The following is a 15,823-nucleotide window of genomic DNA, read 5'->3' on the forward strand; positions in this document are numbered from 1 at the left end:
AATTTCTTCTGCAGCTCGTCTGGGTCCAGTTCTCAATCATATTCCCCAGCACATACCCTTTGGAGGCCTTGCAGATCATGCAGTCACCCCTCAGCGTATGTTCGGCGGAGCCAATGAGTTTGCTCCAAGTTTATGGAGGGGTAAACAGCATATGCGCAAACAAGCCCCGGCTTTTTCATTTGCTCACGACAACAACAGATAAACAATAAACATAAGGAAAAGGTTCTCTTGGCAAGTATTATCTTCCCTGTTAATTCTTATGGTGCCAACTTATTTGTATGGGAAAACCTGACTCTTGTCGAAAAAAAAAACCCTGAATTTGTAATCACTATGCTGTTGAAAGTTGCAAACAAGTAGCATAACTTAGTCGCAGTCAGACTCAGTCAGCCCAGTAGATACCCGAGGAATGCTTGGTTTTTTCCGTTCTTTCTCGAGAAACCAGTTTGACGGAATGATACTTCCGGCGACATTGCTTCAGATCAGGGCTTGACCGCCGACCTGTGTCGCCTCTCGGCTATTGGTTAACATGTCAGCGTCCCAGAGAACAGAGTGACCCTCTTGTTTCTCGAGTCTCCACACCGACCAAGCCGGCACCCGTTCTGCAGGGTACCAGACTGTCGGATACGACGTTCTGGGACGTTTCTTTTGCTTCTCGTTTCCATCCTCGTTCTCTCTCATCAGCTTCGATCCAATTTTTCTTTTTTTTCATCCTCTTTATTGGAGGGTAGGCTGTGCTTCCCAAAACCCGACGGACTTGACTGGGGTTTTAATACAAAAAGCCTCGAAGAGTCCGTTGTCCTTGTTATAGAGCCACCTCGATGCTTTTTGCCACAGATTTTGTTTTCAAGTCGATCGATCTTCCTTGGACCAATCTGCTGTGACACCATTTCAAGATAAAAACAAAAGCATTGGGACTGGCTGCTGTTGTATTTCTGATTTTGCACCAGCATTTTCTTTTTGTCGGTCGATCCAGCATTGCTTGATCTTTTGCTACACTGTCCATACGCCATCCCACTGGCCTTGTAGAACGCTCCAAAAGTTCTGTCATGGGTGATTTCCCATTCACGATGAATTCGGTTATGCCATCCAATGACATCAAGGTTTGAGGAGTCTTTCGCTTCACTTTGTTGCCGAGTTCTACCCGCACACATGCTTATACGTGTTGTGAGATTGCGCAAAGTATGGAGAGGAAAATCGCGCATCTTTATCGTAAGTACTACCTAGTCTAGGCAGTATAAGTTTTCAGGACTCGTGGAGCTGACAAATAAAAATAAAATGAAAACCCAGGGACTCCGATACCACTGAGGACAGCTTTAGGGAGGTCCGCAGAGAGAATGGAAGGACTTACCACTCGTTTCGTGCAGGGTGTAAGTATCATGGCTCAACAAAAAACCCTATTATCGGACTTCAATATAGGCGCCATTATAGTGACAGCCTATAACATCTTGTGACCCGGATATTGACGAATCGAACCCTCAATCCCCCAAAATAGCCTACCCATTTCCCAACGATGACGCGGAAACGGAAAGGTTAAAATTTCAATACGATATTATAACCGAAGTACTCGGTCGCAATTATTTTGCGCCATTCACACAGGATAATCCTCCAACCCGGGTTTTGGACATTGGTACAGGACCTGGACAATGGGCCATAGAGATCAGTGACGAATTTCCAGAGGTAGGACAGAAGTTTCTCCCCCTCGTTATCCATTGTTATTTACACAAAGGATAACAGTAACTAACCTGCTGTCCGACAGGCCGAGGTGATTGGCACCGACCTCTCACCAATACAGCCAAACGAAGTGCCCGAAAATTGCTACTTCTACGTCGACGACTCGTAAGCACCTTGGCCTGGCTCTACTTCTATAATTCAGATAATTGGGATGAGCTGAAGTGTATCTTGAGATCTAACAAGAAACAAAAAACAAAAACAAAAACCTTGTTTGACAAACAACAGCTCTGAAGAATGGGACTTTGGCTTCCAGTTCTCCTACATACACACCCGGCTCACCTTTGGCTGCTTCTCCGACATGCGGACGCAGGTCATCGACCAGGCGCTGCGCAACCTTAAACCCGGAGGCTGGCTCGAGTGCCAAGAGCTGGACCCGATCGTGGCCTGCGACGACGGCACCATGCCGGCCGACTACTCGCCAAAGCAGCTGACGCTGGCCCTGGAGGCGGCCTCCCGGATAGCCAAGCGGCAGTTCACGTGTGCGCCGCTCATCCGCGGCTGGCTCGAGGAGGCCGGCTTCGTCGACATTCAGCAAAAAGTCTTTAAGCTGCCCGTCAACGGCTGGGACGTCTCGAGTCCGCGCGCCAGCGAGCTCGGCAAGATGTGGTTTGATAACCTGTCCAGCGGTCTCGGAGCTGTCTGCACGGCGTTGCTGCATCGGCACGCGAACAGGCAGGTTGAGGAGATTGAGGTATGCGTTTTGGAGTCTTGATCTTTCTGCTGTTGGGAAACGGGAAAAGTTTCCTTGCCACTACCTGAAACACACCGGTCGACTAACAACTACTCTTTTTCATCCTGCAGGTGTCGCTGGTTGACGTTCGGCGACAGCTACGGTCTCAAAACGTACATGCCTATCATTCACTTTATGTGGTTTGGGGCCGAAAGCCTTTCGAGGGCGAGGTGACTTGTTGATGATAGCGACTTGATGTCGTGAAATGCGGCTGAAGCAGCAAAGTTTGAGCGTGAATGAGAAAGCGATATGCTTTAATCGCTCTGGGCATGCATGGTATTGCTTTCAAAACTTGGACGTGGTGGGTTGTGTTTGACTTGAAATGACGGAACACGGGACGCAGGACATGCACAGATATTACCAATGACATAATCGCCCTCATGCGGGAAAGATAAATACAGAAGAAAAGGAAGAAGAAATGGCAAGAATAGACAGAAAAATTTGTCAAGACCACTTTGGACGATCCTCTCGCTTATTTCCATGTTGTCTAAGCCAGTCTGAAGTGCTTACCGCCTTGGCATCATTTGCTCGTCTGTGTAAGGACCAACCGGGAAATGCTCATTTAAATGGCTTTTCTCAAGGTTCTGGGGGAAAGCCAATGGCAAATGAACGGATCTGCAGTGAACGCATCCAGTGTATGTTCGGCGACGGGGTGATTACCCGCATTTGATCCAAAGTAACATCTCATGTGTTTTTTTTTTTTTTTTTTTTTTCGCTGATCATGGACTGTCCAGGTGCTACAGCGCGGCCGTGCGTCTGATAATTATATTTTTGTTCCCCGTAGTTGGCGCTTGTTAAGCCAGGTGGACGTTCGGATTGAGAGGAAAAGTGGTCTTTTGTTTAGATAAACAAAGAAAAAGTCAAGAAAAAAAAATGAACTGCGCTTCACCGAACGTGTCTTGCGGCGACATCTTAGCCCTAGGCTAGGATCTGAAGTTTTTAGAGAGTTTCACGGCGTTTGAACGGTGTTGAGGCGGTATGGAAATTCCATGTTGCAAACACCTACGTCAGTGCTTTGTTAAGTTTGGTCAGCTCCCCTGAAAAGCCTTCTTTTTTTTTTTTTTGCTGGATTAGGGTGACTGATTGGGTTTTCGACTTTTTTCCCCCCTTCTTTGTATGTTGTTGACCTCTGTCTCTCTTCTTGTTTTCACCTACCCACTTCCAAACGTTGTGGCGCGCTATGGGACATCGACACCCAGCTAACAGACAGATCGCGTGCTAACATAGATCGATACGTTGCAATAAGTTAAATACTAAATACGTGTTAATAAACTTACTCGACTCAGCATCCTTCCCTAGTACGCAACATGCCAATAATCATACAGCCCCTGACCTCGTAGTATCCTCCTGTGGTTGGCAGCCTTGTGGGCATCAATGTCGATCAGTTCTACTTTCATCTTCGATGTACTCGAACACGATTGTCGGTCGGATTGAACTTGATAAATGTACCTACCCAACGGGATGTTTGGACTTTCATGAGATCAACCGACAGTTGACGTACGTGGTACTTTTAGTGCTGTTTCCAATATCAACTACTGTATTCCATCTGGGCAGGATGAGATCCTTTGCTTGGTTGATTACCACGTACATAAATTTTGCTCACTGTAGTTCCTGGTAAATCAAGCAATGGAACTCGCATCGCTCATTAAATTAAACATTAAACCCTGGATTTACCAATTTTCTGTCCTGATTCGTTCAATCCCACCCAACCTGATTAATCGCCTCCCAAGTGCAGCTTGGGCCGAAGCAGGCCAGATAAGTCCGAGAACAAGGCACCCCTCCTCCGATGATACCAGGCCCCAGTTCGTTCTTGCCCCATGCCCATTCCCCCCCAAACCACGGCCGCTAAACTGAACCGGGCTAAGCCCCAAAACTTGTGGAAATCCACACCTGTTTTTGACTTCAACTCTTCCAAAGCCTCTCGCGGTGCCCTGCCCCCTCGAGGAAAGCAACCAGTTTCCATTCGTTGCCTTGTCGTCATCATCACAACCGACCGTAGTCATCATCCTTCGACCTTGCCCCCCTCGACGACCGATTAGCAGAATAAAGACCTCTCCCCTCCAGTGCCGCCGTTCAACCGGCCGACCGAACCCGCGACCGAGCCGTGAGCAACCATGTCAGGGGCACAAAGCAAGCGCCAGGCGGCGCGGAACGAGAAGGTCCTGCAGGAGCTCGTCCAGGGCGTGCCGGGCAACAATCTTTGCGCCGATTGCCACTCTCGAAACCCAGGTACGAATGCTTTCTTGGGCAGCTTATTTGTTTGACTTGGCCATCGGTCTTTTTGATTTCTTGTCAACTAACAATCGACCTATACAACAGCTTGGGCATCATGGAGCGTAAGAACCTAGAGCACACCCTCCTGACCGGCGCGCCTTGCACATTTCCACCAAGACGCGTATACAGAAATCCGAACACGGGAACTGACACTCACTGTTCTCATCATAGCTTGGTGTCTTTTTGTGCATGCGTTGCGCCGCCATACATCGCAAGCTGGGGACACACATCTCGAAAGTCAAGTCCCTGAGCATGGACAGTTGGTCCAACGAGCAGGTCGATGTGCGTGCAATACCGACACCGAAGCGTCCCTTTTTCTGTATTCGAACATACTAACCACCCTCCTCTTGTGCTCCAGAACATGCGCAAGGTCGGCAACGCCACTTCAAACAAGATCTACAATCCCCAGAACAAGAAGCCCCCTGTCCCCATCGATGTCGACGAGGCAGATTCGGCCATGGAACGATTCATTCGGCAAAAGTATATGAACAACTCGGTAGCGAGCGCGAGGCGGCACAACACAGGCAGCACCGAATCTGATGAGACTCCTCCCCCGCTGCCGCCAAAGACCCCCAGCAGGTTTGGGTTCCGTTCCGCCTCTTCTATCTTTCCGCTCTCGTCCAAGGCAAAGAAGGATGCCGACTCGTCCCGGCGACCTCCTCCCTCGCCACGAAGCTTCGACGACCATACAATGCCCGTCTCGCCTAGAGGCAGGCCGTCGAAACCATTCGGGGCGACGATTCAACATGACAACCAGGACGACGTGGAGCATAAGCTAATGCGGCTGAGGGATATGGGCTTTCTCGATGAGCAGCGGAACTCTATGGTGCTTCGCGGCATGGGTGGAAATCTGGAGAAGACGATCGAGGCTCTGGTTAGACTGGGAGAAGGGTCTGCCGGGTTGTCCGTGGCTCGGGAAAAAGTCACACCGCTCAAGCGATCATTGACCCCGGCATCATCCCATTTAAGCATTCCGCAGTCAGCCACATCCCCGTCAGGATCGTCAACGAACCCTTTCGACATGTTGGACATGCTGCCTGCCCAACCCCAGTCGTCCCAGTCGACGGGTACGCTGCAGAACAAGAACCCGTACAACAACACCTCCACGAACCCTTTCGGAGTTCCAAGCCAGCAAAATCATGGTCTCGAGCAGGCTCTCCAGAACATGTCACTCTCGGCACCGCAGCAACCGCAATCCTTGTTCCCTAATCATACCGGAGGCGTCTCTGCCTACAACCAGGGGCAACAACCGCAGCAGCAGGACTACAACCCGTTTCACCAGATGCAGCAGAGCCCACAGGCATACCAGCAACAGCAGGCAGTCAACGGGCAGATGCCACAAATGCCCCAGAACATAGCACCAACGGCATTCAACAACCACCAAACGTACCCTCCTGTGACGCAACAACCAATGCCGACAGGTTCCAATCCCTTCTATCAACAGCAGCAGCCAGCGTCCCTCTCTGTCAACACTGCTGTTGGGATGGGGCAATATGCAGGGAATCCCTTCATGGCTAAATCGCCGACCCGAGTCCAATCGCCGACGACTCTGACTCAAATTCCCGAGCAGACTCAGCAAAACTTTTACCACAGCGCAACGGCAACACAGCCGCCGTGGGGCTCACAAGCTCCCGCGATGCTTTACTCGACGCCATTAAGTGCTCCCGTACAGTCGCAGACTAACAATCCCTTTTTCGTGCCGCAACAGCAACCCCAGCAGCACAACATGGCTCCGAGACCAGACACGGCGTCAATCATGGCCCTGTACAATAGCTCCCCAGCACCACAACCAGCGTCAAATCCGTACCAAACGCAACAGCAGCTTTCGAACCAGGGTGGCAACATGCCCCTGACCTCCTCTCCCGGCCAGTTTCAGCAACAGCTGCAGCAGAACCAACAAAACTTCACAGCTCAGGCACCAACGAGGGCATTGACCACGCCGGCCCTCTCATCTGGTAACAAAAATCCGTTCATGAGCATGGCGGGCGGCGCAGCCGAGGTCACGGCACCTTCGGGCGCCAGGAGTAGGGACAGCGTGTTGGCCCAGGGACTAGAGTGGACGAATGGACGGCACAGCCCAGACGCGTTTGCCAGCCTCAGCGCCAGGACATAAGGGGCTGCCTGTGGGGGACGGCTGGATGAGCGGCACGCACTGGGGACGGTAATAGACTGTCTTGAGGGGCGATACGTAATGTAATGAAGGCTTGGGTGGAATGGGAGGACTTGAGCGGCTACGGGCCGAGCTTACCGGTCGATCTGGAATGCTTGTGCCATTGTGTTAATTCTAAGCAAAACTGTGAAAATAATTAGGCTCAGGCCCTTGTATATACACGCTGTACTCTTTTTTGTTTCCCGCGTTTGGAAATGCACTTGCGATTTTGCCATGATGAACCTCTTACTAGAATTAGACGATAACAGCATAGCACATGTTTACCGGCTATAAAGTCTTTTTGAACAGCGACCAAGATCTTATTGTATTGGCGCAAATCAGACAGAATTGCGCCCTTGCTGGCCCCACGTAAGCTCAGATATACACTTATAAGATTTCAGACGGGCAGATGGACAACATGCCAATGCCAAGACCATAACCCAGACTTATCTATATCACATTATAATACAGAGTCATGTATTCCCTGCATATAGGGGCACGACACTCGCATCTTCCCATCTTCAACAACAACCGCCACCTCTCATATAACAAGGATCCAAGGCGTGCTCATAGCCTCCACTCATCATCCACCATCAACCCGCCGCCCGCGATACGGACGTATCAAACCTTCTCCCACTCCACAGAAGCACCGCAATCCTCAGCACGTACACCCACGCCCCAGAGCCTCTCCAGCATGCGATCCCGATGGTCCACCAGCGCCGGGGCCTCAGCCACCAGCGCCTCGGCGAGCGACCTGTCGCCCCACGGCAGCGAGAGCAGCAGGTGCGTGTAGGCAAAGACGGCGGCATCGAGCAGGCCCGGGCCGGCGGGGCCGGCGAACCACGGCCGTGCGTCGCGCCCACCGTCGTCCTCCGGAAGCAGCTCGGCGCTCAGGCTCGCAAACGCCCTCGCCGCGTCGGCGCGCAGCGTCTCGGCCGCGGGACTGTCGACGCCGTTGTGCGACGCGGCCAGCTCGGCGTGCGCGGCGGCGCGGAGCTGCGCGTGGAGCGCACGCTGGGCCAGCGCAGAGCGGCTCGCTGGGGACAGGTACAGCGAGGTCAGGAGCTGGGTGTTGGCGGGATCGAGATACAGGGCGTGCAGCCAGGCGCGGCGGATGGGGTGGTCGACTAGCGAGGTGTAGAGGGCTTCGGATTCCTTGGTCAGGGTGCTGGTGGTCGGTGGTTCTGACTGTTGGTTTTGTTGCGAGGTGTTGTTGGTTTTGGTGGCGGCTGCGGCGTAAGCTTGGAGTTTGCTTGCCGGTATTGGTGTGGGAGAGGATGGCGGGAGGAGGAAGGGGAGAGCGCCGGTCGGGGATGCGTGGTTCGTCGACGGCAGGATTTGGACCTCGACGCCTGCTATGCGAAGGAATGTCTAGTGCAGGCAGAGAGATGTGTGTCAGCATTGTTTGTGGCAATGGTCAAAGTAGAAGAGAACAGCATACTCACCTGCCACTTGAGGCAAGTAGGGTTGAAGCTAGGCCGGCCCTTGGCGGCATCCTCATCGGAGATGAAGACGTACAGCGTCGGCAGACTGCTGCTGCCGCTGCTGTTGCTCTCGCGGGGCCGAGGACATCGTGCAGGGAGGTCGTTGGCCGGGTATGTGTAGAGCGGGAAGCGGGCAAAGAGTCTCTGCAGGGGTGCAGGGATGCGGCCTGGGAAGAGGGTGTATCCGGGAGGGACGGCGGCGGACGACGCGGAGGCGGCCGAGGTCTTGGGCGGTGTGCCCTGTGCCGGTTGCTGCTGTTGCTCTGCCATCCTGAGCTCTCTGGAGGTAGCTGTTTGTTTATGGGCGACTCAGAGCGATGGTACCTATCGCATTAGCAAAGCGATTGTTTTGGCGGGTGGGGGCTGTAATTCAATTCTCGCCACCGCAAAGGACTAGAACCCCGGTGACGTCCGGCATTTTCTGCCGTTAAGTTTTTTTTTTTTTTTTTCCTTGCTCGGCGGCGCCGGCCATGTTCAACCCCCGGATGCTTTAGTGGGGTATGGCCCCGGGAGGATCCACATGCGGCCCCATAAAACCCTGCTGCGCGTACCGGAATTACATGCACATGCTTGAACTTGACGAGGTTCGGATCGAAGAAAGGCATCTTAGTTAAAGATTCTGTAAAACTTTGCTGTCAAGGATATATTGACAGGGTGCCATATTCAGGCGTTTGGACGTCAGTACGAAGTAGGTTTTGTTTCGCTTACATGCCAGCGGCCTTCTTTCCATGCGTAGACAGGTACTGTAGTAGTTTCTTGACATGTTGAAGGCCAGAAAAAACACACCCAGGTCCAAACGTTGGCCAAATTCCGATTATTCCCGGCGCGGGTAACTATTCCGGGCAATTTAAAAAAAAAAAAAAAGCCCACCTGATGATACCCCATTGCGATCATGTGTTCTAGTCAGGTCAATGCATCCGTTATATGAACAAGGCATCAAGATTTGCCTGGCAAGCTTCCAACCCATCTTTTCCTTCTTTTCCAAATCAAGTAGGATATGCGCCCAAGGGGGGTCAATTGGCAGTACCCGTCAGTGGCTGCACGAAATACTACCGTAAAATCGAACAGCACAAGCACAGTTCGATTCCTAGGGTGACATGGAGGCTAGACCCGAAACTATGCTTTGCGGCAAGCGGGTTTTGTGGCCAATTAGCATGTGCTTCAAATGCATGTTTTTACATTGGGAATTTTTATTTTTCAGTGTTCAAAACATTATTTCTTCATTTGGTTCGTTCTTCCTTTTTTTTAAACCCCTCACCAACTGAAAAATCAAAATCCCTTCCTCTCAACTCAAAAAGCGGTCAGGAAAACTTTTCCGACTCATTTTATATTCTGCTACCGTCAGATCGGGTACCGGGTAAATGTTCAGCGACGGTGGTTCTTCGGTGAGTGAATGTTGTTATTTGCCAGGGTACCTTAAGAAGTGCCGAGGAAGAGAGAGAGAGAGCCAGAGAAAAAAAAAAAAAAAAAAAAAAAAAGGATGGACATGGCCTTGCATGGATACACGAAAACAGAATCTGTGTGGGGAATAGAATGGCATAATGTATTTGGAGTTTCTGGTCAGGCATGTTGGCACAAAAATAAAGGGACCAACCAGCAAGACCAGTTAGTACTTTGCCGGTACAAGCGGCTCTTTTTTAGAGTCAGCCTGAAAACGTCCTTGTTGCGTGCTTGGGGGTTCCTTGACGTTGTCCCACAAATAGTCGTCCAATCGTTTTACTATGGTAGAACTGGGAACGCTTGCACAAACTTTTTACGTTTGCGGTGCCTCCCCGCAAAACCCCACACATGGTGCTGCCACCAGGCGCTCTTGGGTGCGCCCCTGCACCCAAGTACCTGGCAAGTACCCAATCCTTGGGCGCTCCACCATTCGGCGCTGGCTTGTCTTTAATTCCTGCCTGGGCATGACGCTTTCATCCGCTATTTCATTAGCGATCAAGTCAACGGTGGAGGGATAGGATAGGGAAAATAGGAACACAAGAGAATCATGTTAGGGATGATGTACATCAACGCCCCGTCAAAGTCTAATGAAAGCTGCCTCGGTCATATGATTTAGGTACTCGTTTCTAAGCGGATCTCTGGGCCAGCGGAGCTTGCTCGGTCTTTTGATGTAGAATTGGACTTTTTTTTTCTTCCCTTCTCCGGTTTTTTTTTTTTTTTTTTTTTTTTTTTTTTTTTGTTGTAGAAATTTCTTCTACAGGACTTCCGCTTCTCTTCATAAACCCATCTATCCGTTGGTTCGAACGGAATCAAACTTCCCTTCCCATTCTGCATATTCCAAGTTACTCCGTACTGTACACAACAACCTATTCCACCACCCACACCATCCCGCGCAGTGCCGCCTTTGGCACCACCAACCGTTATCGATCCTACCCATCCGCTACGCCTCCCGCGCCCCCAAGTTGCTGTCTTGACAAACAAGAGGACACCAAAAAACTATTATTATCCCCAAGCCGCATCTCGATAGGTTGGAGGACATCCTTATCGTTTTTGTCCACCTGCATAGTATCTGCCTACTTACGGAGTACTCGTTGTCATTTTTTTGCTTCTCTTTCGGTTAGGTCTTGGGCCTTGCCGCAGCAACTTGAGAAAATCGTCAAAAGAAAAAGCAAAAAAAAAAAAAATCACCAGTGGCTTTTCTTTCCTTTTCTTTTTTTCTTCTTTTAACCGACCCATTCAGTCGGCACTGGCTCAAAAAAGGCGTGGGGTCCATTGAACACAAAACTTCCCACCTTTATCATTCGGTCATAGTCCCGACTCTGTCGTACTGCCTGCTCTCCCTTCTCTCCGTATTCTTATCTGGCACCACAACCCCGGTTTCGAGGACCTGAGCCGAGATATCCAAGAGCCATAAGAACCCACCCACTTACTAGTATCCCATCGTCGGGTAAAGTCGTGTCACTTTTCTTCTTTTTCCTACTTAAGAAGTTGAGCTCTCCGTCGAACCGTTTCCGGCTTTGGTCACATCCTTTGTTCTCAATCTATCGCCTACTCTGGGATTCACCAGTAATCACTACGGAATATAACATCCACTACAACAACTTGTTCTAGTCGGGTAAAACCATTCAAACACACCAAAATATAAACCATGGACGCCTCACGATCAACACAACAAGTCCCCTCGACGAATTCGACCTCGGCAAGAACCTCGCCTGCAACAACGCAGCACGTACCCGTCTACCAGCAGCCCACGGCCTCGCCCGTCCAGTCGAGCCAGTCGACCGAGCCGTTCCTCAAAGACTTCACCCTCATTGCCGAGGCAGCTAGGAGAGCGCAGATGGGGATCATGGTCCGGGACCTTGAGAGTTTTGGACTCTCGTAGGTCACGCCAACCTATGCAAAGCATTCTCTTCCGATCAATGTTCTTTCATCCTACCAAATCGAAGCATCAAGGGCGGACTCCGCCGGGACCAGTCAGCAGCCAGTCAGCGATGGCCCTCGAAAGGGTGGTTAATCTTTTCGTCGTCATCGCGCCTTGGAAAAAAATTTCTTTTTCTTTTTTTCTCATTCCTCTTACTCCATTTCTCCTTCGCGGGAGAATTCTCGGCATCGGGGTAGCGGAACCGACGACCATATTATTTCGCTTCCCTGCTTCGGCTACCCTCCCTCTCTTTCTCCAACGAGGAGAGCGATGACGGAAAGTGGAGCTCACACTTTGGGATTCTTCTGGAAAAGAAAACCCTGAAATCAATCTTGCACCGATTTTGGGAGACCGAGGAGAGAAGGGAAAGAAAGGATGTCGATCCACAGAGCCCCATTCTCAATGATTACCCAGACTTGGGGGAATGTATTGAGTGGGGAATGATAACGAGAAAGGAAGGGCCTTGGCTGGGCGACGACTCGACATGTTTTGTCCCGACCCGACCGTACACTTATGCGACCCGGAAACTGAAACTTCCAAGCGCACACACACAGCATCAACATCAACATCATCGTCATTGTCACGACTCGTCTTCTCTTTGTCTTGCTCTTTTCTTTTTTTTTTCCTCTTTTTTTTTTCTTCACAAGAAGGTTCTTGCTTACTAATCTTTTTTAATTGTTTCATTCTTTACCATTTGATATATGGCATCGCGACTCTGCTGTCGTCGGATGCAGCAAGACTTTTTTTTTCTCACTTGTTTTTGCAATAACGCTCATAGAGCTGGGAGTCATTGGCGTTGGGAAATAATATGGGAAATACCACGGGCAAATGTTGATTTGCGCAGGCCATTCATAGGCTGATCAAGACAGGCTTTATTTTACGCTGCATTGTGTTTTTGTTTGTTCTTTGCTTTTTCCTCTCATATGGTGATGGAATAAAATTTCCGAGGCGGCCGGCCCACCTGCCGCGTGTGCTTGTATGTGCGCGTGGCCCTGGGAAGCCGTCTTCGTGTTAGACATTGCGGCTTCGAATGGCTTGAAAGCCACCTGCAGATTAGGTTAGAACTAGCTGGGGGTGCGCAAGGACGGAGTAACGAATCATTTTCAGCCCTCCCAAGCCGGTGGATTCGATGTTAGTGTTGCTGCTGTCATACTGTATATGGCCTGGACTGTCTAGAGTACAGTACAGCACAGTAACCGTCGGTGTAGATTCAGAGTCTAGTCCAGTCCAGAATGATTGCTGGTTCTAGTCTGGCGGCTGATTAGTCCTACGAGCGCAATTCTGTACGGTACAGAGTTTAAATGTTTTATCAAACACGAGTTTATTGCTACAAAATCATCACAGGCGCAACTCAAAAGATATAAGAAACGATTCCATTGGAGATCTTGGTCGGGTTACCCAAGTTATTCATCGTGATACTCCTCCTTGACTATCTATCTTTGGTCTTCGTGCAAATAGCGCTAGACACATGCGTGCATCCAATCGCGCCACTTCCAAGCCTGCAAAGCAAAGTGATTGATTGATAATCCAATCCACAGGCCATTGAGGTTGCAACACTCTCAGTTGCAATATGGATCCACAAAACTTACCCCAAGAGAACGTCATTCCTTCCGGTTGGGTATTCAACGACAGCGATCGCGCCTGCTGGATCCTCTCCTTTGCAATGGGGGTTGAGTTTCTCATTCTGAACAACCGTGCCGAGGTTGCAAGGCTACTGGATAGAACAGCACACCAGGGTGCCATTGACGAACCCGTGATCCATTATTCGATCTAACTGATTACTAAATCCCGACCCTCAACAACAAAAACAAAAACCGCCGAGGTTCGGAACGACGCGCGGGTTAGCGTTGCACTTTTGACGTGCCTTCTCGTTTCCCATTTTGCGCGTTTTGGCTTCGGACGTGACTGCATTATTCCTTTTTGAAATTGAGACCAGACGAACGCACGCACGCACGCACGCACGCACGCACGTGTCCGCAAAAGATAAAACGAAGAAAAAAAAAGGAGCGTCAGGTCTCAGAATTTGCAAGAAGCACTTCGGGCCAAAACGGATGGCGGCAGCTCCCGCTCCCGGATCGCTCGGACGTCACCCGGGCGATCCGGAAAACGATACCGACGGTGACCACCTCTCGGGCACATCCAGCGCGACCGAGACGGCGCCGCTTCTGCAGCACCGCCGGGAGGGCATTGACTATGACGGCCGCCGCGGGACGAGCTCGCTCGGCAGCACGCTGACTAATGGCTCGACGACGCCGACGACTCAGACGACACTGCAACCCAGCTCCCGGGACGGCGCCGATGCGGAGGGCGCCGGCGATGGGGATGCTGACGGTGATCAGCCGGCAGCATCCATCGCGCCGGGTCGGGCGTTTGCGCTGATCATGAGCATGTGGGTCCTTATCTTCCTCCAGGCCAGCAACACGTCGGGCATGACCATGGCCCAGTCGGCCGTCGCCACCGAGCTGGACGCGTACGAGTCCGCCATGTGGTTCACGTCGTCTTACCTCATGGCCATGTCGTCCCTGGCCCCCTTGGTCGGCAAGCTGGCTGCCGTCTTCTCCCCGGCCACCATGATTGTCGTCGCGTCCTGCGCCTTTGCCCTGGGCGCCTTTGTGTGCTCTCAGGCAACGACACTTGCAGTCTTCATAGCCGGCAGGGTCCTGCTGGGGGCTGGTGGCGCCGGGGTCATGACCCTCTCGTTGATATTGATTATTCAGTACACCAGCAAGAAGCGCAGGGGATTGTTCATTGGCCTCGTCAATGCCGGCTTTACCGTTGGCTTGTCGAGTGGTGCCATTGTCTTTGGTGCGCTTCTGTCAGTGGTCGGTTGGGTACGGTATCACCCTGTTGTATTCAATTGATATAGCCGTCCAATTTGTTTCAGCCTTTGCAACGCTAACCTTGCGCATCACAACAGAGAGCTCTCTTCTACCTCCAGGTTCCCCTGGGACTCCTGGGTGGCTTGGGTGTTTGGTTGAGCTTGCCGCGGGCCGCCAGTCATGACGTATCGAAACCATTTGGTCAGCAAAAGACAACCTGGCAGAAGCTGGCCGGAATCGACTACCTCGGCGCTGCCACCATGATCACCACCCTGGTGCTCTTCCTCTACGGCCTATCCGCTCCGACGGTCCAGTGGATGCCCATCGTCCTCTCGGCCGTCTCCCTGGGGCTCTTCCTCGTCGTCGAGCACCACGTCGCCTCGGATCCCATCATCATGCTCGAGGTCTTGCGCAGCCGCGGCATTTTGCTATCCTGCTTCGCCCAGCTTGGCTTCATGGCAGCCCGCTGGACCGTGCTTTTTTACGCTCCGATCTTCGTCCTCGCCGTCCGCGGCCTTTCCCCCGCTGTCGCAGGCGCCACCCTCGTTCCCACCAACATCGGCTTCGGCTCGGGTGGTCTGCTGGTCGGCTGGCTGCACATCCGCCGAGGCGGCTCCTTCTGGCTGCCGTGCATCGTGGCCCTCTCGCTGTTCGGCTTGGCCCTACTGGGCATCAGCTTCACCAGCAACGCCGCGACCCCGGCCTGGCTGTACATCCTTAGCATCTTTGCCAACGGCCTCTGCACCGGAGCAGCCCTCAACTACACCCTCGCCCACACCCTCCACCACGCCCGCCCCGGTGAGACCCAGTACGTCGCCGCCAGCCTGCTCGCCACCTTTCGTGGCTTCGCCGGCAGCTTTGGCACCTCCATCGGCGGTGGCATTTTTGGCCGCACACTCAAAGCGCAGCTCGCCGAGGGCTTTCGTCGGCTAGACGGCAGCGGCGACTCGCTGAGCCCCGGAAGGGAGAAGCTCATCAGCAAGCTAATCGGCAGCCCTGCGCTCGTATTTGGCGGCGACCTTTCGCCCGCGGAAAAGGTCGTCGCTGTTCAGGGGTATGAAGTCTCCCTGCGGGTCTTGTACCAGCTCGCGGCCGCCCTCACAGTCTTGGTAGTGTTGACCCAGGCCGGCACGGGGTGGACGGCGCCGGCGAGTCGGTTGGAGGAGGAGGAGACGAGGGAGAGGTTCAGACAGGCGGATGCTAACATGGAAGCTTGATGTGGAAATAATGGTCAATAGATTTATACCTGTTTTTTTCTTTCTTTTTTTCTTTCTG

General features: G+C 52.0%; 5 protein-coding genes across 5 annotated transcripts; 4 read left to right on the plus strand and 1 right to left on the minus strand.

Annotated features, from left to right (window-relative positions):
* Window positions 1-1,046: 1,046 nt before the first annotated feature.
* Window positions 1,047-2,643, plus strand: PpBr36_01885 (uncharacterized protein; the record flags this gene model as incomplete). The annotated part of the gene is made up of 7 exons (XM_029889069.1): window positions 1,047-1,100; window positions 1,181-1,209; window positions 1,288-1,367; window positions 1,493-1,677; window positions 1,757-1,836; window positions 1,957-2,422; window positions 2,533-2,643. 7 exons carry the CDS (start codon window positions 1,047-1,049, stop codon window positions 2,641-2,643), a joined length of 1,005 nt encoding a protein of 334 aa, XP_029751491.1.
* Window positions 2,644-4,575: 1,932 nt separating this feature from the next.
* PpBr36_01886 (uncharacterized protein) lies at window positions 4,576-6,848 on the plus strand (the record flags this gene model as incomplete). The annotated part of the gene is made up of 4 exons (XM_029889070.1): window positions 4,576-4,690; window positions 4,781-4,797; window positions 4,907-5,017; window positions 5,094-6,848. 4 exons carry the CDS (start codon window positions 4,576-4,578, stop codon window positions 6,846-6,848), a joined length of 1,998 nt encoding a protein of 665 aa, XP_029751494.1.
* A 657-nt stretch (window positions 6,849-7,505) lies between these two features.
* PpBr36_01887 (uncharacterized protein) lies at window positions 7,506-8,973 on the minus strand (the record flags this gene model as incomplete). The annotated part of the gene is made up of 3 exons (XM_029889071.1): window positions 7,506-8,255; window positions 8,330-8,658; window positions 8,778-8,973. 3 exons carry the CDS (start codon window positions 8,971-8,973, stop codon window positions 7,506-7,508), a joined length of 1,275 nt encoding a protein of 424 aa, XP_029751493.1.
* A 2,483-nt stretch (window positions 8,974-11,456) lies between these two features.
* On the plus strand, window positions 11,457-11,690 carry PpBr36_01888 (uncharacterized protein; the record flags this gene model as incomplete). The annotated part of the gene is made up of 1 exon (XM_029889072.1): window positions 11,457-11,690. One exon carries the CDS (start codon window positions 11,457-11,459, stop codon window positions 11,688-11,690), a length of 234 nt encoding a protein of 77 aa, XP_029751486.1.
* A 2,090-nt stretch (window positions 11,691-13,780) lies between these two features.
* On the plus strand, window positions 13,781-15,765 carry PpBr36_01889 (uncharacterized protein; the record flags this gene model as incomplete). The annotated part of the gene is made up of 2 exons (XM_029889073.1): window positions 13,781-14,560; window positions 14,647-15,765. The coding sequence occupies 2 exons, from the start codon at window positions 13,781-13,783 to the stop codon at window positions 15,763-15,765; spliced, it is 1,899 nt and encodes a 632-aa protein (XP_029751485.1).
* Between the last annotated feature and the right edge of the window lie 58 nt (window positions 15,766-15,823).

This window comes from Pyricularia pennisetigena, chromosome 2 (assembly GCF_004337985.1).
Source record: "Pyricularia pennisetigena strain Br36 chromosome 2, whole genome shotgun sequence".
Taxonomy (NCBI): domain Eukaryota; kingdom Fungi; phylum Ascomycota; class Sordariomycetes; order Magnaporthales; family Pyriculariaceae; genus Pyricularia; species Pyricularia pennisetigena.